We start from the raw sequence: 23,162 nt of genomic DNA on the forward strand, positions 1-23,162 counted from the left end.
GATGAAACAGGACGGACACAGCAGTCTCAGGTGTTCCTGCTGCCCATTCCCCTCTCCCATCCCAGGGTCATAGCTGCCAAGTCTCCCGTTTTCCCCGGGAAATCCCTGTTTTTCCAGCTGTTCCTGCTGTTTTTTGTTTTTCCCCGGTTTATTCTGGCGCGGCGGCCATTTTGGAACTGGGCGGAGCATGCTCAGAAGCGACTTTTAATGCTGCTCTGCCCAGTTCCAAAATGGCTGCAGTGCAACTTCTGGCGCGACGGCCATTTTGGAACTGGGCAAAGCAGCATCAAAAGTCACTTCTGAGCATGCTCTGCCCAGTTCCAAAGTAGCAGCAGCGCTACTTCCGGTCTGCTATTTCCAACCCGGTCCCTTATTTCTCTGACAGCAACTTGGCAGGTATGCCCAGGGTGCCCAGATAAGGGTTCCTCTGTCTTTAATAGTCCTATGCTGCAGCTGCTGAAATTCTCTCTTCTACACAACTATAATTAAAGGCACAGGAGTCCTATTTTTGCCTTCCCTTCCCCCACCATCGCTAAAGTGATGTGCCCAGGGCTCTTGCATCTGTAATTGCTGCAGGCCAGGCTGAATCTGCTAAACTTTCCTCTTCTACCCAACTATTAAAGGTGTAGGAGCCCCCTGTCTTTTCCCCCCACCTACACAGCTGGCAGGAGAGGGGTAGACAAAAAGGACTGCGGAAAGCAACAAGATTCTCAGCTGCCTTCCCATCTCTTTAACCAACGAAGGACAGAGCAAATCACACACTTCAAAGCAAATGAATAGATGCAAATAAATGCTCGGTGGATTGCTTGAAAGGTTGCACCAAACCAAACCACATCTCAGAGCACAAAAGCACAGAGAGAATGGCTTGGGGGGGGGTTCAGTGCCAAGGGTCCGCATGTGATTTTGGCTCGGTTCCCGTGCCTTAGAGAGGACTAGGCTTAGTTGACTGAATTTGCAAATCTCTTCCCAGCACAAGAAGCCAATTTATGACAAGAATAAAATAATAATAATAATAATAATAATAATAATAATAATAATAATAATAATAATAATATTTTATTATTTATACCCTGCCCATCTGGCTGGGTTCCCCAGCCACTCTGTGCGGCTTCCAGAAGAATAAAATAATTGATTAAAGATTAAAAACCTCTCTAAACAGGGCTACCTTCAGATATCTTCTAAAAATCTGGTAGCTGTTTTTCTCTTTGACATCTGATGGAAGGGCGTTCCACAGGGCAGGCGCCACCACCGAGAAGGCCCTCTGCCTGGTTCCCTGCAACTTGGCTTCTCGCAGTGAGGGAACCGCCAAAAGGCCCTCGGCACTGAACCTCAGTGTCCGGGCAGAACGATGGGGGTGGAGACGCTCCTTCAGGTAAACTCGACTGAGGCCATTTAGGGCTTTAAAGGTCAGCACCAACACTTTGAATTGTGCTCAGAAACCTACTGGGAGCCAATGTAGATCTTTCAAGACCGGTGTTATGTGGTCTCGGCGGCCGCTCCCAGTCACCAGTCTAGCTGCCGCATTCTGGATTAGCTGTAGTTTCCGGGTCACCTTCAAAGGTAGCCCCACGTAGAGCGCATTGCAGTAGTCCAAGTGGGAGATAACCAGAGCTGCGCATGCACCACTCTGGCGAGACAGTCTGCAGGCAGGTAGGGTCTCAGCCTGTGTACCAGATGGAGCTGGTAGACAACTGCCCTGGACACAGAATTGACCTGCGCCTCCATGGACAGCTGTGAGTCCAGAATGACTCCCAGGCTGCGCACCTGGTCCTTCAGGGGCACAGTTACCCCATTCAGGACCAGGGAGTCCTCCACACCTGCCCGCCTCCTGTCCCCCACAAACAGTACTTCTGTCTTGTCAGGATTCAACCTCAATCTGGTCACATGATTGTCTGGTCACACTGAAATAAGAGTGCATAAACACATTAAAAGCACAGCCAGAGTAAAAATATCCAGAGGACATAGGTTTGTATATTGAGACATCTAAAGGCAGGCCAATTTTTAATGGTGGATTTTTATTGTGTTTTTAATATTTTGTTGGGAGCAACCCAGTCAAGCATATAAATAACAAAAATATTATTATGGTTATTTTGTGGCTATAACATGAATTGTAGAAATGACTGCTGTAATTTAAATAGAAATACAGTGCGCCTCAGCATTGAGGGGTTATCGACTGCCCAGGTAACTTCTGTCTTGCCTGCTCAGGGTGCCGACAAGGTGGGCAACTTCAAGCCTCCTCCCCCCTCCCTGCTCTCCCTTCTTAGGGTTCCTAACCTCAAACCAGATTTGAACTGGGCGACCCTCAAACAGAGGACACCTCAAAACAGTAAACCAAACTGAGGATTTGCATCTGAGCTGTACCATTTCAGGCTGCATGTGCACAAGATGCTATGCAGGGAGGAAAACTAGTGTGAAAACTAGGCTAGAACCCTGTTATGTGTGTATTTCATATGTAAGCTTCTTAAATGGTACAGTTAAGAAACATCACCTGGGCTTGCGAAAAACAAACGCCTCTATTCAAACAAGTCAGGCACTGGATAGCATAGCAGGGGCATATTACACAGGTGACTAAACCAGGACAAGCAGTCAGGAGAGGCAACAAGTTTTCTCCCCTGCCCCGATTCCTGCATCACAGAGGGTTGGGCTAGATGACCCTTGGTGTCCCTTCCAACTCTCCAATTCTACGAATCTATTAACCCTAAGGCCCGCAAGTCCCTTGTCCTTCAGCCACCGAGCCAAGGATGCCACTTCCCTTCCAGCAGATTCAAGGTGGGGACAGCTGCTTCAGGATCTGGATGATGTTCTTGGGAACATCTTGGGTGCCCATGCGAGAGTCCTGCAGGAACCGAGGCCCCAGCTTCTGGGCGTGGAGGCAGAGATCGTGAGCAAACACTGGCTCGACCTGGGGGTGGGGGGAGAAATGAAAGGTCACAACTAGGCAGGAAGTGGGGCTGTTTGGCCACAAACAGGAAGTGGGTCACTTGTATCGTTGAAGACCCTTCCACAGCTGCATTTTTCTGCCCCCAGCCTTGGTGGCATTTTGCAAGTGGGAGGAGAGGAGGTGGCAGGCAGACCAGCGGCAGCACTTGGCAGCATTTACCTGCGTCCAGATTTTCACTTTTTGAGATACGGCAACCGTAGTTCATCGTTTTTTGTTGAATTGAACTAAAACAGTTTTAACTGGATTTTGAATAATGCTTTTTATTGGGCAAGGGGCTGCAAGGGAGGAGGAGGCGGCGGCAGTGGTGAGGTTGGCATGGGGCAAACACACCAGTTGGAGCACTGGATTGGCTCCCTCGGAATATTTGTACCACGCTGGCCTCACTGCGTCTTTGCCCCTCTGGCGAGCAGAGGAGACACTGTGGGCAGGAGGTCAGGCAAACTCCACTGCCCCCTCCACCTCGAGATACTTAGTCCCTGCTCTTCCACCAATGCACCTTCTCTCTCCAGTCCCCAAACCAATGCTATCTTGGGTACAGGAAATGAGACAGGCCTCTGTCCTCATCCTGACATCCATCTTCTAGTTTCACGACCAGCACGTTTTTGACTGGGCGATATCTGGTTTTTGACATGTGCGTAGGCAGGGGGGCAGTTGCCCCCCCTAGAAGCAGGGCCGCTGGCCAGCCTGCCCCGCTGCCGTCTCCCTTCTCCCTGGCTGGCTGTGGGGCGGGTGGAGGGAAAGCCCCAGAGCCGTGCAAAGCGGTTGCCTGGCTTTCCCTCCGCCCACCCCACAGCCAGCCGGCTAGAAGGGACATCTCCCTTCTCCCTTGCTGGCTGTGGGGCGGGTAGAGGGAAAGCCAGCCAAACGCTTTGCGTGGCTCTGGGGCTTTCCCTCCACCCGCCCCGGCGATCGCAGAGGGGGAGGAGGGGATCGGAGCAGCCCGATTTTGGGCTGATCCTGGCGCCCCCTCGCCCCTGCCGGTCGAGGCGGGGGAGGAGGGAAAGCCCCAGAGCCGCGCAAAGCGGTTGCCTGGCTTTCCCTCCGCCCGCCCCACAGCCAGCAAGGGAGAAGGGAGCTTTCCTTGCCCCACTGTGACCCCTCCCCCGCCCCTTGGCCCCGCCCCTTGCCCCCCTAATTTTCATCCTGGCTACGCCCCTGGTTTTTGACATTGCGATAGATCACCAGCTGAAGATCGCACCGGCCGCTTTTTCCTGCATCGTGATTTTGGCACACCCTCCCAACTCAGGATTCGTGAGATACTGCCACATTATGAAACCGGGATCACAATATGGACTTCAAGCTGGTTTTAGACAATATATCCCCCAGCCCAAACACACACATCATGATTTGCAATATACAGCCAAATCAAAAATTATGAAACCAATATCACGATACATCGCCCATCCCTATTTGGTCCAAATCCTGAGCTTGCCACTCTGCGGCAGCTGGCCTATACCTACCTGCGCCATGATGAGTTTGTGGAGTTTCTGGGTGGGAGCAGGAGGATATTCCTCCCCAAAGCAGAAGCAGATCTGATACTGAGGTGGCGCGTGTCCGTCAACCAGGAAGCCCCGTAATTCTGAATGGCACACAGAAGATTGCAGTTAGGATCTGAGGCTCTCTCTTTATTTTAAAAAAAGAAAATCGTTTTTATTTGATTTTACAGATATAAATTTATAACAAAGCCAGGTACATATCCCTATAAAGAGATTTCTCTGAATCGCGAGACTTCCCCCCCCATCCCCTCCATGGGTCCTAACATCCACATTTTCAACTGCATATTATATCATAATTTGTATTTTAAAACTATCCATATTGCCCATAGTATTTGTTACATTACAAGTGAGGTTAAAATCCTGCTAATGTTTTCTTCTGCTTACAGCGGTCTCCTAAGTAAATTTTAATCCCCCCCCCAATTCTTTCTTGTCTTCTTGGTCCCTGAGCTTTCCGGACAGTTTTGTCATTTCGGCGTAGTCTAACAGCTTGGCTTGCCATTCCTCTCTGGCAAGGACTCTTCCTTCTTTCCATCTCTGGGCTAGTAGGATCTGTGCTGCTGTTGTCGCATACATAAAAAGTATTTTCTTTGGGAAATTCCGAACATTTTTTTCAGTTCATTATATATCATTTCCCCAAAAAGCCTCAGGTACTTTACACGACCACATATTTTTCCTTACATTTCCAGTAGGTATTTGTACTTGTTCTATACATTTTTGCTAGTTTACTAGGAGCCAAATACCACCGGTACATCATTTTCATATAATTCTCTTTTAGCGTACAACATGCCCGTTTCAGATTCGATTTCTATAACCTTTCCCAATCTGCCATCTGAATGTTATGCCCCAAAGAGTTTGCCCAGCGTATCATTACAGATTTAACCTGTTCCTCTTTTGCATGCCAGGACCCAAGGCTCTCTGAACCAGCCATTTGCAGGCCAAAGCCCTGATTCCCTCACAGGCAAGTCTTCCTAGGGGTGGGGGAAGGTTCATGATGTTTGGGTTATTCCTTCAGAGCAGTAAACTGGTTCTCTTATCTCTTCTGCCAAGGTCATGCTAACTATAAGAGACCAGAAGGAGCCTGGGTTTCACTTTCACTTGCTATCTCTTTTCCTTCTGGTGTGGTGTTCTGTATATAAAGCTCTGCTGGATGAAATATTCATTGCCTCTGGTCTATTTTTTGGGGAATCCTGCAACGTGTTTAAGTTTTTACTCTGCTGACAATACGCTGGAGGTCTGCTCTGGATCAATATTGAGTAGAATTCCAATGACAGTCCAGAGGGTGGCAACATGAGAACGGGGCCTTCTCTATGGTGGCTCCCCTTTTGTGAGATGCTCTCCCCAGCAAGGCTCACCTGGCACCTTCATTATACACCTTTAGGCGCCAGGCAAAAACGTTCCTCTTTAACCAGGCCTTCGGCTAATTATCATCCAATGCCCTTTTAAAATGGGGGAGGGGAAGTTATTGAGTTACTTCTGTTTTTCTTTTGATTGTGCATTTGGCTTTGGTTTTTTTAAAAAAATTAAAATAGATTTTATTGATTTCAAAAAGGAAATAAAAATATTTACATATGAATAAAACAAATACAGTTGTGGTACAAGTATGACATTGTCTCCCCCCCCATTCCCTCCCTCAATTCCCTCCCTCGTTTCCCTCCCCCCCCCCGCTTACTTCTCATCCTGTTCTGAGCTTATCCCTTTTTTCCAAATATGGGTTACAGGTACTATAATTTCTTACTAAACATACTATAATAAACTATATATATAATTAGTCTACAATTTATTTATTTTTCATCATAGAATCGTTAGCTATCTGAGATAAGATTCGGTTTTTCTATTTTGTCTTTAATATAATTGTTAAATGGTTTCCACATTTTAAATGCTTCTTCTAAACTTGTTCCTTTGGCTTCTTCACATCTCATTGCTAAATTGTAATAATGGAATAACTTAGTTTGCCACTCCTCTTTACTAGGGGCTTCTGGGGCTTTCCCATTTTTTGCAACTAGCAATCTAGCGGCTGCTACGGCATAACTGATTATACCTCATCAGCATTTGGCGTTTTTATACTGTGGTTTTATCTTGCGAACCGGCCCGAGACCTGCGGGGAAATAAATGTAATAAACAGCAACAATACTCACGCTGCAGGAACTGCTGGGTGTCGAGGAGCTTGTAGGTTTTCTCCCTCTCCAGTTTGTTGGGCTGGTTTTCGTGGAGGGCCAGCGGCCCTTTCCAGTACACTCTGCCCTGGCACTGCCGTTTCATGAAGACTCCTTCGGGAGCCACCCAGAGCAGGATTCCCCGGTGCAGGTGGGGAAGCAGCCTCTGCAAGACCCCAGTTGCTCTGCCGCCCTGGCTGCTCCCGGCTGAGGTGTCCGGAGAAGGGAACAGCACCTGTTCCAGGCCACTCGAACCGTAAAGGCACACGTTGTCAGCCGGCACCGGGCGATAGGTGATCCGGCAGCCCTCCGCCGTTTTGGTGACAACCTCCTTCACCAAGGTGTCACAGTAGTAGAGGCGGACGTGGAGCCAGCAGTCTGGGGAGCAAAAGGAGGCAGGACGCAGTTAAGTGTCTCCACGCTCTGGGAACTTCCAGACTGGGCTACTGCAATGCGCTCTACACGGGGCAGGCCTTGAAGACAACTTAGAATCATAGAATCATAGAGTTGGAAGAGACCACAAGGGCCATCCAGTCCAACCCCCTGACAAGCAGAAAACACCATCAAAGCATTCTTGACATATGCCTGTCAAGCCTCTGCTTAAAGACCTCCAAAGGAGGAGACTCCACCACACTCCTTGGTAGCAAATTCCACTGCCGAACAGCTCTTACTGTCAGGAAGTTCTTCCTAATGTTGAGGTGGAATCTTCTTTCTTGTAGTTTGAATCCATTGAATTGGATTCAGAAATGAACTGGCAACCAATCCACCACCTCCACCATCAGAGGTGGTGGCCCAGAACAGGGCCTTCTAAGTGGTGGCCTCTAAGCTGGGAAACCCACTCCCCACAGAGGTATGTCGGGCACCTTCATTATGTAGCTGAAGACACAGCAGGAGGAATGCTCACTGACAGAGAACTGCTCTGCAAACACTTGCATAAGCTTTATATCAGCAAATCAGGACGAATGCTCAAGGAACAGGTTGCTCGGAGAAGCCCCAAAAGAGCAATGCAGAGAAAAATAAAAAAATTCCTTCAGTAGCACCTTAAAGACCAACTAAGTTTTTATTTTGGTATGAGCTTTCGTGTGCATGCACACTTCTTCAGATACGATTCAGGTATCTGAAGAAGTGTGCATGCACACGAAAGCTCATACCAAAATAAAAACTTAGTTGGTCTTTAAGGTGCTACTGAAGGAATTTTTTTATTTTACTTCGACCCAGACCAACACGGCTACCTACCTGTAATGCAGAGAAAGTTTGGAACTGGCTGAAACTGTTGTTCTTTGGGAAACTGGTGGCTGTTCTTAGAAGCCAGGTTTCTTCCAAAAGACTGTGTTTGCAAATAAAGCAAAAGCGACCAAAAGACTGTGTTTGCAAATAAAGCAAAAGCGCGATCCTAACCTGCTTACAAGGGGCTGAATTCTGTAGGAGTTGCGTCCGAGCATCACGTGGTTTGAGCTGGACTGGGAGTTTCCACAAAGCCAAACCCTGCAATTCTGCTGCTGAACTTTGCACAGCTTGGGAAGACGGAGTCAGGGAAACCCCTGTTTCACCCACAATCCCCACATTGCAAAGTGACATTAAACAAGGACTGAACACATACTGGAATCAGGAAATAACACGCATCAACTGATGTAAACAAGATTAATCGCAAGAGGGGTCACGAAACAGCTGGAGGGCTGTTGAGCAGGGTTCAATTCTGCACCGGCTGCATGTGCCTGCTCCCAGCAAACACTGCAGAATTTAACCTTCACCTGACAGCAGCTGAGCAGGGGGTTAAATCTTGCCTAGTTTGCAAAGAGCAGGCTTTGCAAGGGAACCTGAGGTTCATCTAGTCCAGCCCTCTGCAACCGAGCTATCCAGTTAAAATATCGCTGTGTCTTATTTCTGCGTTATAGGGGGTTGGACAAGAAGATCCTTCAGGTCCCTTCCAACACTACAATTCTATGCTGCAATGGAGGCAGAGAAGAAGGATCATACAAATTGCAGAATGGCCATGTTGGAAAGGCCCTTACATTCATGCCCTAAAAGAGAGGAAGCTGAAAAGGGGAATTGAAGAATGGAAAAGGAAAGGCTCTTGACAATTAATCACAACTTCCTTAGGTATGTGAGAGAAACCCGTTTCAGTGCAAAGCCTGCTTTTAATTTCATCTTCCTCTAGGCTTGGCATAAGATGTATGTATGTATGTTTTTATTATTATTATTATTATTATTATTATTATTATTATTATTTGCCCTTCAACCTAAGGTCTCCCCTTCTCCCTGCTTTGTGTAGTATTTGGCCTGCAGTGAGTGAAATTTGGGTTCAAAAGGTTCTAGCCCAGTTACAGATTTTGGCATTCCTCCGCGGAGCAACATGGCCAGCCTTTCCTCTTTTTCATTTCCTTCTCACTTTCTGCACTGAATTGACCTCTGGGTGGGCACAATGCAATGAGATTTTCTGCCTCTTGAAAAGTGTGGTGGGGGGAAAAAAGATTTCCAAAACCTCCGACTGCCCCTGACCATGGAGGTTTCGTTTCCCTGTACAGTCATACCTCGGTTTAGGTACGCTTCGGTTTGAGTACTTTCAGTTTAAGTACTCCTCCGCGGACCCGTCAGGAACGGGTTAATCCACTTTCCATTACTTTCAATGGGAAAGTTCGCTTCAGGTTAAGTACAGACTTCAGGAACCAATTGTGTACTTAAACCGAGGTACCACTGTACTGGCTAATAGCCATGTACAAAGCCCTTCTCTGCTTCCGGAATCAAAGGCACCATCCCACTGTGGCACAATGGGTTAGTGCGTCTGGCTTGAGCCCACCTAGGGACAGCTGTGAGCAGGACTCTTGCATTGCAGCGGGTTGGACTAGATGACCCTCGGAATCCCTTCCAACTTAACTCTCTAGCTCCATGAACACAAGAGCAGGAGGCGGCTTTCTCTTCCCAGAAGAGAAATCTGGTTGGTCTCTGTGGGAAAAAGGAACCTCAGAACTAGACCTTTGCTGTCTTCTCCCATTCCTTTGCCAGCGCTCATTATTTTTTAAATTATTTACAGCATTTCTATCCCAGCGCTTTTCTCCAAGGAGCTCACGGGTCTCCTCCGCCTCCTCACAACATCCCCCCACAACAACCTTGTGAGGTAGGCCAGGCAGAAGGAGGCTGTGACTGGACCCTGCTTACCCCCAGCAAGAGCTTCGTGGCCAAGTGGGGATTTGAACCCTGGTCTCTCCCAGGTCCCAGTCCCAATGCTCTAACCGCTATTCAGCACTGGCTGTCTTCGAGCAGAGACCCTTTCTTCCTCTCCTTACCCGAGTTGATGTTTTGATTGTCAGAGTACTGGGGGTTGGGACCGGCAGCAGAGGGACTTGGGTGGCATTGGGAGTATGCCAGGTTCCAGCTGTAGAACAAGCCTTTCACCTGGTATCCTGGAAAAAAAAGCATAATAATAATAATAATAATAATAATAATAATAAATTATTTATACCCCGCCCATCTGGCTGGGTTTCCCCAGCCACTCTGGGCAGTTTACAACAGAATATTAAAATACAATAATCTATTAAACATTAAAACTTCCCTAAAGAGGGCTGCCTTCAGATGTTTTCTAAATGTCAGGTACAGTGGTGCCTCGCTTAACGAATGCCCTGCTTAACAAAATTTCCGCTTAATGAAAGGATTTTTCGAGCGGAGGTTGCCTCACTAGACAAATTCATTTTATGAAAAATTTGTCTAGCGAATCGCGGTTTCCCATAGGAATGCATTGAAATTCAATTAATGCGTTCCTATGGGCAAAAAAAATTCAAAAAATTTTCAATGCATTCCTATGGGATTCGCTAGACGCATTTTTTGTTATAAGAAAAGACCCGTGGAACGAATTAAATTTGTCTAGCGAGGCACCACTGTAGTTGTTTTTCTCTTTGACATCTGATGGGAGGGCATTCCACAGGGCGGGCGCCACTACCGAGAAGGCCCTCTGCCTGGTACCCTGTAACTTGGCTTCTCGCAACGAGGGAACCACCAGAAGGCCATCGGAGCTGGATCTCAGTGTCCGGGCAGAACGATGGGGGTGGAGGCGCTCCTTCAGGTATACTGGCCCGAGGCCGTTTAGGGCTTTAAAGGTCAGCAACACAGGAGAGCTTTAAAATTGGTTCATTTGCCCCTGCGAGATGTGAAACAGCAGCTTGGACAAAGCCATCTCTTTCCCCAGGTACATATTCTCCAGAGGCTTCACGCTGCAACTCTTAAGAGCCCCAGCCTACACATATGGCGGTTCTCCTGAAGCAAGGGCCGTGGCTCATGGAAAGGGCATCCACCTTGCATGCAGAAGGTCACACGTTCGATTCCTGGCATCTCCAGGTAGGGCTGGGAAAGACTCCCTGCGTGAACCTCTGGAGAGCAGCTGCCAAGCAGTGTGGACAAGGTGTCATTGCAGGGAGTTGGACTAGATGACTCTAGGGGTCCCTTCCAACTCTACAATTCTATGTGTCTATTTATTTCAGAACTTAAAAATGGAAAGTGTAAAGCTGGTGGTCAACAAAAGAGGTTTAAAGACTGTCTCAAGGCAAATCTTTTTTTAAAAAAAAGTAGTACAAACACTGACAACTGGGAAACACTGGCCTGCGAGCGCTCCAGTTGGAGAACAGCCTTTACCAAAGGTGTCATGGGCTTTGAAGACACTTGAACTCAGGACGCAAGGGAGAAATGTGCTAAGAGGAAGGCACTCTTGGTAAATCCACACCGTGATCAACTCCCGCCCAGAAACCTATGTCCCCACTGTGGAAGGACGTGTGGATCCAGAATTGGCCTCCACAGTCACTTACGGACTCACTGTTAAAACCGAGTAAGATTGGAAGACAATCTTACTCGGCTACAAGGGATCGCCAAAGAAGAAGAAGATACCACTAGGTTGTAAAACACACATTTTCTCTCTCTCTCTCTCTCTCTCACCTCAAAGTGGTTTACAAAAAGAAGGAAGCAGTGAAACTCCAGTTTAGAACAACTATTTAAAACATCCAAGAAGGATAGCGATAGGCTAACAAGCTGGCGTATATTCTTTGTTTCTGGATAGGATTGCCTAAACAAAAAGGTTCTCTTCAGGCACCAAGAACAGTTAAGTGGACGGCGGCTGCCTGGTTGTCAGTAGGGAGCAGGTCCCCAAAGGCAGGTGCTGCTATTCTTACAATTGCAGGGTGATTATTACGTGGCCCCTTGATGGACCAATGGTCTGACTCAGAGAAGGAAACTTCCTGTGTCCACGTGGGCCACTGGAAGGATACGGCCAACAAAGCATTGGGGATGGGCATTGACACTTTAATCATCATCATCTTATTATCTATACCCCGCCCATCTGGCCGGGCGGCAGACTTTTCGTCTTGTAGAACCTTTCAGAGGCACAGCAAACAGGCTCCCTTCCAAGAGGCTGGCTAGGATGTCGGGTCAGGTCCCTAGCGATTTCTCCCAGGTAGCAGATGAAATAGATCCAATTGTCAAGGGGAAACAGTGACTCAAAACGGATCCAAAGATTTGCAGAGTTTGGACTCTAGGGAAGCTCCCCCTCCCTCTTTACCCTGGTGCTCTCCGTGGCTTGGCTGCTGGGGGGCCTGGGGTGTCCCTGGGGCGCTCTGTAGGGTCACCAGTGGTTCATCCTTGCTGGCCTGGCCCGACTCTGACGGTGTTCTGACCTGGGAAGAAAGAAAACATGGCAGGTGTAATTCGGAACGAGGCACCATCGCCCAGGGCTAAGGATGGGAACTAGACTAGGAGTGTGGCTGCATTTGAGTTTATAGTGGCCCCTAACATTGTAAGACATCACCTTGCCGACAAAGGTCCGTATAGTTAAAGCTATGGTTTTCCCAGTAGTGATGTATGGAAGTGAGAGCTGGACCATAAAGAAGGCTGATCGCCGAAGAATGGATGCTTTTGAATTATGGTGCTGGAGGAGACTCTTGAGAGTCCCATGGACTGCAAGAAGATCAAACCTATCCATTCTGAAGGAAATCAGCCCTGAGTGCTCACTGGAAGGACAGATCCTGAAGCTGAGGCTCCAAGACTTTGGCCACCTCATGAGAAGAATCCTTGGAAAAGACCCTGATGTTGGGAAAGGTTGAGGGCACAAGGAGAAGGGGACGACAGAGGATGAGATGGTTGGACAGTGTTCTCGAAGCTACGAACATGAGTTTGACCAAACTGCGGGAGGCAGTGCAAGACAGGAGTGCCTGGCGTGCTCTGGTCCATGGGGTCACGAAGAGTCGGACACGACTAAATGACTAAACAACAACAACATTGTAAGAACATAGGAAGAACCTGCAGGATCAGGCCAATGGCCCATCATGTCATGCATCCTGTTCTCACAGCAGCCAACCAGATGCCCCAATGGGAAACCCACAAGCAGGATTCGAGCACAAGAGCCCTCTCTGCCTTCTCGTGGTTTCCAGCAACTGGCATTCAGAAACATTACTCCCTCCAACTGTATCCCTGAAGCAAGAAACCTGGTATTAGTTTCCTAGTTTTTAGACAGACGCACAAATTTGTCATAGCAGGAATCGTTCTAGGAGCATGCATTTCCTCCTGCGCACGAGAAAAGGGAAAACGCCTCTTTTAAACATGATGAACAAGGAGCATCCTTTGAGTTGATTAAATGTTTCCAATTAATCACTCTAACTGATTAATAGTTCAGGCATTGCAGCCAGAAGATAAAGTGGCCTCAAGGCACAAAGCCAGATCAAGTTCAAACTGCTCAGAAGGAGGAAAAGGAGGGAATTTCTAAGCGTTGGCAGATTTACCACATCCTGACCTTCAAACCCTAAAGGTAGGCTCAGTGCATCTCAGCAGAAAACTTTTCCATCGTGACATCTCTTGCTTCACAAGCCTCCCATCTGAGCAATGCAAGAGGTATGTGTGCAATTGGCAGCCGCGTGGCTGTTCTGACCGCTAGAAGCGAGTTTTCAAAGATGTCTGCTTCAGGCAACACCAGGAAAGCTGGCTCGGGTGGCACCGGGGTCTGGCACCACAAACCGAGAGCATGTGCCCAGGATGCCAGTCACATTGTAAGCCGGGTCAGCTGCAAGCTGCCCCTGATATGGCTGGCATCTTTGGAACTGTAGAAATTCGGTGGGTTGGGTGGTGTGTGTGCCTGAACCAGCTCAGCACAGAGACGTTGGGTGGCCCCAAGGCAGTCACCAGTTCTTAGGAAAGTTCATCCTGGAGGAGAGGACTGTAGCGCTTGCAATGATGTCATATGATGTCAATGGAGTACTGTGTCCATTTCTGGGCATCACAGTTCAAGAAGGATACTGATAAGCTGGAACGTGTCCAGAGGAGAGCAACCAAAATGGTCAAAGGCCTGGAAACGATGCCTTATGAGGAACGGCTTAGGGAGCTGGGCATGTTTAGCCTGGAGAAGAGAAGGTTAAGGGGTGATATGATAGCCATGTTCAAATATATAAAAGGATGTCATGTAGAGGAGGGAGAGAGGTTGTTTTCTGCTGCTCCAGAGAAGCGGACACGGAGCAATGGATTCAAACTACAAGAAAGAAGATTCCACCTCAACATTAGGAAGAACTTCCTGACAGTAAGAGCTGTTCGGCAGTGGAATTTGCTACCAAGGAGTGTGGTGGAGTCTTCTTCTTTGGAGGTCTTTAAGCAGAGGCTTGACAGCCATATGTCAAGAATGCTTTGATGGTGTTTCCTGCTTGGCAGGGGGTTGGACTGGATGGCCCTTGTGGTCTCTTCCAACTCTATGATTCTACAATGTGCAGGATGTATGGCTAGAGCAGTCAGGTACAACATTTTCCTGTTGCCTAGTGTCAGGACCATATTTAAGTTTGATGAGGCCCTAAGCTACTGAAGGTAATGGGGCCCTTTATATGTCCAGCTGTCTTTTGTCAGCAACAAATTGTCGCTGTTTTTTGTGTTGAATATATGTTATATGGTAATTTGCACGTAACAAAATATGTATTTTATCAAAGTTTATTTGTTTTTTTAGCTTAGATTTTGGAAATAAGACATCCAGGTTTTTTTCCTTTAAATTTTTTTGGGGGCCCCAAAGAGAGTGGGGCCCTAAGCTATAGCTTGTTTAGCTTATAGACACCCAGGGGAATGGGGCTCCAGACAGGGAGGACTTCCTGTCACACCTGCTCTGGAGCCTCCTCCCCTTGTGTTTGACCAGGTAGATGAGTGTGACCCTAGATGACCCTGAAAAGGGCTAGCCTCGCAGCCACCTTCCGTTTTCGGACTTCTCTCTTGGGACCTCCTCTTCTGGCTCTTAACCAGCACCTGGCTCTCATCCTTACAGAGGATGGAAGCCACAGGTAGAAAGTCTGAGGCAGAGTTCAAACTTCTCTACAAATGTAACCACAAGATAAAGCCTGCTGCCTCCAGATTACTGCCTGTGAACTGAATGCGAGCAAAACTTTATTCTTTGATTTTAAAGAAGACTATGTTGTGTTGTTAGCATAAGAAGGAAATAAAGGGGAAACTTAGCAGGAACAAGCCAGACTGGAAATGCCAGACTGGATTGCTTAATTAAAGGATTCTAGCAAATCATCAACTTGCTTCCAATGAAGTTGCAAAGGGAATGTGCTCTGCTCTTTACTCTCTAGCGTGAGGAGGGATCAAAACAATACAGTCATACCTCGTGTTGTGTTAGGTTAATGTTGTGTCTTTTCAGCTTGTGAATGCGGCAATCCGCGTATACTTCTGGGTTTCGCCGTGCGCGCATGCGCAGAAGCACTCGATTGCGCCACACACATGCGCGGAAGAGGCACTCTACTTGCGGACTTTTCTTCGGGGTGCAAACGGCACCCCGGAACGGATCATGTCCACAACCAGAGGTCCCACTGTATATCCTCTCCTACCTTCCTTAACATCCCCACATGATGGCAATGCTTTGCCTCCAGAGCTGTTTGACAGTGGAACAGTCTCCCTCAGGAGGCAGTGAACCCTCCTTCCTTGGAGGTTTCTTAGCAGAGATTGGATGGCCATCTGCCATGGATGCTTTAGCTGAGATTCCTGCATTGCAGGGGGTTGGACTAGATGACCCTTGGGATCCCTTCCAACTCTGCAAGTCTGTGATTCCAGGGTTGAAGGCCGCAATGCTTCTGAGTACCAGTTGCTGAAAACCACAAGAGGGGAAAGTGCTCTTGTGCTTGCATCCTGTTTGTGCGCTTTCCCACGGACGTCTGGTTGGCCCCTGTGAGAACAGGACGCTGGCATAGACAGGCCCTGGCCTGATCCAGCAGGCTCTTCTTAAATTATTGCTGCTTCATAAACCCATTCTTCCCTCTTCTTCTTCTTCTTTTTATAAAAAAACCCACACCACATTGCAGATCTAATTATTATAATTACTACTGCCAACACCCAAACCCTCACATAAATAGTATTTTAGTATTTGCAGCCTGGATTTTGATTGATAGCATGCATTTTATTCACATTTCTCATTCTGATTCTTTGGTTTTCACTTTGCAAACAGCTTAGAGCAGCGGTCCCCCAAACTCCGGCCCGGGGGCCGGATGCGGCCCAATCACCTTCTAAATCCGGCCCCCGGACGGTCCGGGAATCAGCATGTTTTTACATGAGTAGAAAGTGTCCTTTTATTTAAAAGCATCTCTGGGTTATTTGTGGGGCCTGTCTGGTGTTTTTACATGAGTAGAATGTGTCCTTTTATTTAAAATGTGTCTCTGAGTTATTTGTGGGGCATAGGAATTCGTTCATATTTTTTTTCAAAATATAGTCCGGCCCCCCACAAGGTCTGAGGGACAGTGGACCGGCCCCCTGCTGAAAAAGTTTGCTGACCCCTGGCTTAGAGGTATTGTTTCAATACATTAAGACATCTATATATTGATTATATGAATGAAGGAAATCACTGGGATGAATTTCCAATGGAGCAGCAGCAAGATGACAGGTAAGGAGTCACAGAACACTTTAGATGCACTGTGTTGCCTACAAGAGGATTTCCCAACCTGGTGCCCTCCAGCTGTTTTGGACCACAACTCTCATCAGCCCTGGCCAAAACAGCTGGACGGCGTCAGGTTTAGGGAAGCCTAGCCTGCAATGTTAAAAGTAACCGAAAACAAACCTGAAAATTATATTTAAGAAAGAAAAGGGAAACATTTACAAAACACAGCTACCAATTTCTGCTGCAAAAATGGATCCATCTGGGTTGGCAACCACAGTGGCATGCAGCTCGAAAGCTAAGGCTTATTCCTCCTCCCCATGCCAATGCTCAGCGGTTGGATTCCTGAGTGGTGTCAAATTAGCTGGGTTTATATGCCTGACAGTGTCCAAGCCCCGGGATTGTGCCAGCAACACCCTTACCTTGTTTGGTTTTCCATTTTCTCTGGTCTCTTGGTGTGCCAACGTTGGGGGCTGCCTTGCCTGCAGGAGGGGCTCTTTGCTATTTTCCTTATCTGAAAGGCGCAGAGAGAGAAAATCTGTTTAATCCCAGATAACATTTATCTGAGTACCAGCTGCCCCTTATGCACTACTCATGTTAGCATTGCCACTTATATATCTGTTCCTTGATCAGTTGGCAATTCTGACTCGGCCTCTATAAGGCAGAGCAGTTGCTTTAGTTTCACTTTCCTTTCTGCCGGTTAATAGCTGTGCTCGGAAAATCGTTGACATAGCTCTAACATAGATCTCAGTGCCTGGTCTACTGGATTATTTTTGGAATTATTACAGCACAGATTGTGGAAACTGTGCCATACCTTTGCAAATCGCCTCGAGGCTTCCATTTCTCTCTGCTGTGTCACTACTTAAGATTGTACGGTCCTCAGGGCAGGGACCTAGTCTCTCTTCTTTTTTTGTGCCACCTACACAGATGTCACTGATCGATCTGTGTGAACAGATATAGACAGATCCAGCGAAGGCTGACCAAAGGGGGACCCAATACCAATATGTATTCAGGCGAGGCTACAGAGGGACAGAAACCTTTCTTAAGGAAACTCAATCTTGAGAATCCCAGTTGCAGGAAACCCCAGGAGGGGAGAGGGCTCTCGTGCTCGGATCCTGCTCGTAGGTTTCCCACTGGCATCTGGTTGGCCACTGGGAGAACAGGATGCTGGATGGGCCTGATCCAGCAGAGCACTGCTTAGGTTCTGTCTCCAGGGCAATTTCCCCCCCAATGGCTGATCGCCAAGGCACACTTTCATTCTTGAATTAAAACTGGAGGCGCAAAGCATTCACTTTTACAGTGTAAAAAGAGTAACCACCTCCCCTTTGAGGAGAGTGCTCTGTCCCATTTCTTCATGAGCTGCTGTCGCCCCAGGTCCAAAAACATTGCTGACCCCTGATCTAGCCTAACAGTGTTATCTTGGCTGGCAGCAGGAGCAGCTCTCCGGAGAGCAAAGTCCACACCAGCACCTGCTACCTTTTAAAATGCGGTTGCAAAGGACGGAGCCCGGGAGGTTTCGCAAGCAAATCAACTGGGGCTTCGATTATTACTCTCCCTACCTTGCCCCCCAGATGGTTTGACAGGGACTAAGGAGTGTTGCAGTCCAAAGGGGAATTGAGGGGAGGCTGCCTGACAAGCCTGAATCCTCTGCACCTCGCTTCTCCACGAAGCAAGTCCTGGCTCAGATGCACCCATAGTCACCAGGAGAAAATCAGGAGAGGTGGTAAATCAGATGTTTAGCATGCGGTCATGTTGCCTTGCACAGAAAAGAGTCTTTTGACCAGGTGGAGGAATCTTGCAGAGATCAGCTTCTGGACAGCTGGGGGGGGTGTGAGATAGCTGGGGTGCCCCCATGGGCATAGGCAGGATTTATGTTAGTGGGGGCCGTACACGCAACTGTCATCATCCTCCGTCCGGCACTGGTCCAGCAGATTCAGAACGAAATGTCTCAACAACAGTTGCTTTAAATTACTTCCTTTTGACTCCAAGGGCTCAGAAAAACCTGTCGAAACCTTTCTACAATTTCTACTTGTAGTTAAGTATTTGTGTTTATTTACTCGATTTGGGGCACAACTATCTCTCCCCCCCCCCCCGCCTACGCCCACGGGTGTCTCTAAATTTGCCTGGCGAGGGCCAATGTTAGGTTCCTTCTTTGGGCTTTAAGGAATGGAACCCAAGAACCAAATTCAGGTGCTGGGAGAAAGGATCGGGAAAGGCAAAGCCACCTGCATGGAAAATATTGGCAAGGTTTAGGGAGAGGAATGAGGAGCCCCACCCAGACCTTGCTGGAGCCCTCTCCCTGCACCACAAGTTGAGATTCCTGCATTGCAGAGGGTTGGATGAAATGACCCTTAGGGTCCCTTCCATCTCTACGATTTTATGATTCTATCAGCTGATGAAAGCAGGAGAAACTAAAAGGAAGGGACTGTGGCTCCATAGCAGAGCATGTGCGTCGCATGCTGAAAATCCCAGGTTCAATCTTCGCCGGCATCACCAGGTAGGACTGAGATAGTCCCCTGCCTGAGCCACTGGAGATCCACTGTGGACCAGGGCAGTCTACCTTTTCATACCACGTGGGCCGCAAGAGTACTTTGACATGGAACCCACAGGCCCTACTGCCTTGTTGCACAGGACTGGGGTGGGGAATGGGGGACACGCACCCTGCAGCCCTCATGCTGCCTTCCCAAAGCCCGCTGAGCGAGGCGCTGGGCTTTGGGAAGGCAGCACAAGAACTGTGAGGTTAGGAAGGCGCCAAATGTTGCCCAGGGCTGAGCATTGGACCACCCTGATGTAGATAATACTGAGCTTTATGGACCAGCGGTTTGATTTCGTGCAAAGCTGCTTTGTATACGAACCTGGAGTGTTTGCGAAGACAGAGGAGATCAGGAGAGGCTTAAAATCAGGGGCAGCCTATGGAAGCGACTTGACTTCATGAAATGCAATGGAACCACTGGGAACGTTTCCCTAGCCCTCTGGCTGGTAGGATTTGGTCCAGGGCTGGTGACAAGGGTTGGGGGGGGGGTCTGTTTTTCACAGCAAGAGAGGACCACCTCTCCACCAACGCTCTCCTGGGGCTCAAGGCCGCCAGACACACCTGTTTCTTGGGACACATCCGAGAGGATTTGGTACACCTTGTAGGGCTCCGAGATGTCCAGGTGGCTCCTCTCAGGGACCTCCTTGAAGTCGGTGCTTTTGTTCAAGGCACAGCGCAGGCGGGTCTTCCAGACGGAGGGGTCGGCTTTGTCCAGCCCTTCGTGGTACTTGCCTTTGTAGACGGCCCATGCCTACAACGAACGGAGAGGGGGGGGGACGGGTCAGCATGAAACTAACGAGGGCCCGGGATTTCCAAGGGCGTCGAAGGGCGCCCCCCTGGAGCCGTGTCCCAAGAAACTCCCTATCATCGCAGGGCGCAGACCCCACTTGCCAGGAGTGCGTTGGAACTGGGCGGGATGCGCAAAGAACTCGGGGTGACGTGGAGGGCGCAAAGTGAGCTGCAGGAGGCAGGAGCCGGCCAGGGTCCCGCAAGCATTTGGGAATGGGGTAAAGCGATGCTTGGAAAGTCGCCCCCGCGGGGGGCTGCCCCTCGAGGGCGCCGATACCTTGAAGAGCGCCGCGTCTTCCTGCTGCCGGTAGTCCTGCTTGGCCGCGTGCTTCCAGGGGATGCGGAACAGCGTCTTCTCGCCGTTCTCCCAGCGCAGCCCCGGGTAGCGGCCGCTGTCCACCTGCGCGACGAGCCACTCTTTCAGGCGCATCGGGGGCGGCCTCGGCTCCGGCTCCGCCATGTGCTGCTGCGCCCGGGCTCCGGGGAGCCGCGCTCTCCTCACCATGCGCGCCTCCTGCGACGCCGCTCGTGCGCTCCTCCCCGCAAGATCCACCGCACCGTCGGAGCTCAGCCCCGACCCCAGAATGCTCACCCCGATCCCCCCTCGCCCCTGCTCCCCGATTCCTTCCCCCCCCCCAGGGCCGGTGGACAGAGAGCCCCGCGCCGGAGTCGCGAAGGGATCTGCGCTGGGCGACTGCTGCGCCGCACCGACCTGCGCGGGGGACGGGAAAGCGAAACTGTGCCGCGTCGGTTTCACTTTCGGTCCGGCCCGGGCGCCAAAAGGGAGCGGCCTCTCCCTCGGGGAGGCAGAGGAGGAGTTAGACTGGGTGGCCAAGCGGAGTGGGCTTGGGGTGTCGTCGACCTAGAATTTGGGTGCGCCGAAAGCGATGGCCTTCCCCATATTCCTTTTCTGTACAGATCCCCACGGGGAAAAACATTTCCAGGCCCCCCTAAATGGGTTCGGATTCGTGGTAAGCCACGCGGGGCGCTTCCAGGGGCCCCTATTACACGAGTATCCGGCTTCATCCGGGAGGTTAGATGGCGCTGCGTCGTCGAGCAAACGTGGACCATGCGCATTCTCTCTTTGCTTTCCTTACCGCAAACCTGAAAAGGCTTCCGAATCAGTGCCGGATTTGCATATAAGTTAAACAAGCTATAGCTTAGGGCCCCACTCTCTTGGGGTCCCCCAAAAAAATTAAAGGGGGAAAAACCTGAGTGTACATTTCCAAAATATAAGATAAAAAACAAATAAAATAAAACCTACATACAGCAACAGTGTTTTGTGTTGTGTGGGCTCCTATGATGTAAGTCATGGGCCCCGCCTGCTAGCCTGCTCCCTAAAATATCACTGGGTTGCTCCTTTCTATATACTGTATAGGGTTCTACATTCTGCACGTGCAAATGGCTTTAGATACCTATTAGGTCCATAAGTTACCATATAGCATAGAGTATATTCAACACAAAAAACAGTGACAATTTGTTGTTCACAAAGACAGCTGGACATATAAAGGGCCTCATTACCTTCAGTAGGTTAGGGCCTCATCAAACCTCAATCCAGCCCTGTTCCGAATCAACAGGAAATGTGCAAACTTAATTTGGGATTGCACCCCACCCTAAAATAGCAGCTGTCTGGAAGCAAATCAACCCCTTTTTATTTCGGTTTGCGCTTATTAAAGCAATGAAGTCAGACAATTCTCCCACTCACACTCACCGTCCCCAAGTAAAAGGAGGAGTGCATTGCAACCATTCCTTCAGCAAAAGCACCTGGACTTTCCTTTGCTGACGAACATAACGAGAGAGCTGGCTGGATGAAGCCCGTGGCCCATCCAGTCCAGCATCCTGTTCTCACAGGGGCAACCAGATGTCCCAGGAGGAAACCTGCAGGCAGGATCCGAGCGCAAGAGCAACTCCCCCCTCCTGTGTTTTCAACCAACAGATACTCAGAAGCATTGCTCCCTCCAACGGTTGAGGCAGAGCCGTGCCACTGTGAAGGGAATCCATCAGGAGTGGCAAAATGCAGCATGGTGTGTGGCCATGCGCTGGGGGTGCTGCAAGCAGTGCGTGGAAGTCTAAGGACGGTCCCTAAAGTGTCTCATTTGCTGCTGTGGAAATGATCTCCAGGGAGGGGCATGATCCAGCAAGCAGTTCTCATGCACAAGCCCTGTAGAAAATGAGTTGCCCATCTACTTTGGGGAGCCCCAACCTCCTCAAATATTTTATTGCAGGGTGAGGGGACCTCGCACCCTAGGACTTGGCTCCTGTGGATAGTGGCTGGCCCAAGGTCACGCAGTGAGCTTCATGGCTGCATGGGAATTCGAACCCTGCTCTCCCAGGTCCTAATCCAACAGGCAAATCATGTACTAGCTGTGCTACCTCCATTGTGCAGATACTTTGGGAAGCGCCCTTAAAAGCACTGCCTGCTCTCCTAAGCCTCCTTGGGTTCATTTGCGTGGATCTCAGAGGTAGAAGCTCAGCTGCTACAAGATCAGGACAGGTGAGGGAAGAACCAATTTGCTGAGGTAGAAGCTCAGCTGCTACAAGATCAGGACAGGTGAGGGAAGAACCAATTTGCCGAGCCTCGTCAAAGGGATGACCTCATCTAACGGCTCTCAGGCTGATGAGGCGATTAATGTGCATTTCAGGCTCCCTGCCGCAATTAGCCGGAATGAATAATTGAACACTTTTTGCATGATGACTTTGGAATACAAATGCCTCCGACTCTCCGCCCGGATCGCGGGGAGGCAAGAGGCCCCTCTGGGCTTGGGGGGGGGGATACATTGCAGGGCTGTTGATGTGGGCCTTGTCGTAGTGGCCTGGTGGTCAGATTCCTGCCTTAGGCTATGGGACAGCCTGTGTATTGATCAGCCATCCTGACTGGCTTGCACAAATCTGACATGGAGGCTAAATCATGCCCAGTCTTTGTGGGGCTTTCTTTGAGCCCCGCGGGGCGCTGTGCGTTCATCCCAATTTGCTTGCACGTTGACACGTCGTCCTGGCAATCATTCGTTCATCCCACATTTTGCAGGCGTGTGTGTGTTCAAATATTATATTTCAGTGTTTCAAAATAAGGAACGCTCTGTGACTTTCAGTGCAATCAAAGTACTTTGTCAGTTATCCATCTGCCAGTGGGTGAAAACCACACTGTGCATTAGATAAGTCTGTACTTTTGACTGATCTGCCTTTTTGAAAATATTAAAAGGAACAGATTTGTACATTCATAGACTCATAGAACTGTAGTGCTGGAAGATACCCCCAAGGGTTATCTAGTTCAACGCCCTGCAATGCAGGAATCGCAGCTAAAGCGTCGTCATTACAGAACCAAAGTTTGTGCTTACATATTTGAAATAAGACAGACCAATAGTGTTGCCAGTACCCAGACCCTGTT

General features: G+C 49.1%; 1 protein-coding gene across 2 annotated transcripts; it reads right to left on the bottom strand.

Moving 5' to 3' along the window:
- Positions 1 to 1,998: 1,998 nt before the first annotated feature.
- LOC118088599 (interferon regulatory factor 4) lies at positions 1,999 to 20,806 on the bottom strand. 2 transcript variants are annotated; one of them, XM_035122436.3, is made up of 8 exons: positions 20,055 to 20,806; positions 19,550 to 19,739; positions 16,878 to 16,969; positions 12,130 to 12,244; positions 9,875 to 9,991; positions 6,573 to 6,968; positions 4,402 to 4,520; positions 1,999 to 2,902 (listed from the first exon to the last, which is right to left on the bottom strand). In XM_035122436.3, exons 1-8 carry the CDS (start codon positions 20,280 to 20,282, stop codon positions 2,765 to 2,767), a joined length of 1,395 nt encoding a protein of 464 aa, XP_034978327.3. In that variant the 5' UTR covers positions 20,283 to 20,806; the 3' UTR covers positions 1,999 to 2,764. The 2 variants fall into 2 exon arrangements, with proteins under 2 accessions (XP_034978327.3, XP_088529632.1); XM_088673506.1 differs by lacking the exon at positions 9,875 to 9,991 and having other exon boundaries at positions 20,055 to 20,499.
- Between the last annotated feature and the right edge of the window lie 2,356 nt (positions 20,807 to 23,162).

This window comes from Zootoca vivipara, chromosome 7 (genome assembly GCF_965207765.1).
Source record: "Zootoca vivipara chromosome 7, rZooViv2.hap1.1, whole genome shotgun sequence".
In the NCBI taxonomy this organism is placed as follows: domain Eukaryota; kingdom Metazoa; phylum Chordata; class Lepidosauria; order Squamata; family Lacertidae; genus Zootoca; species Zootoca vivipara.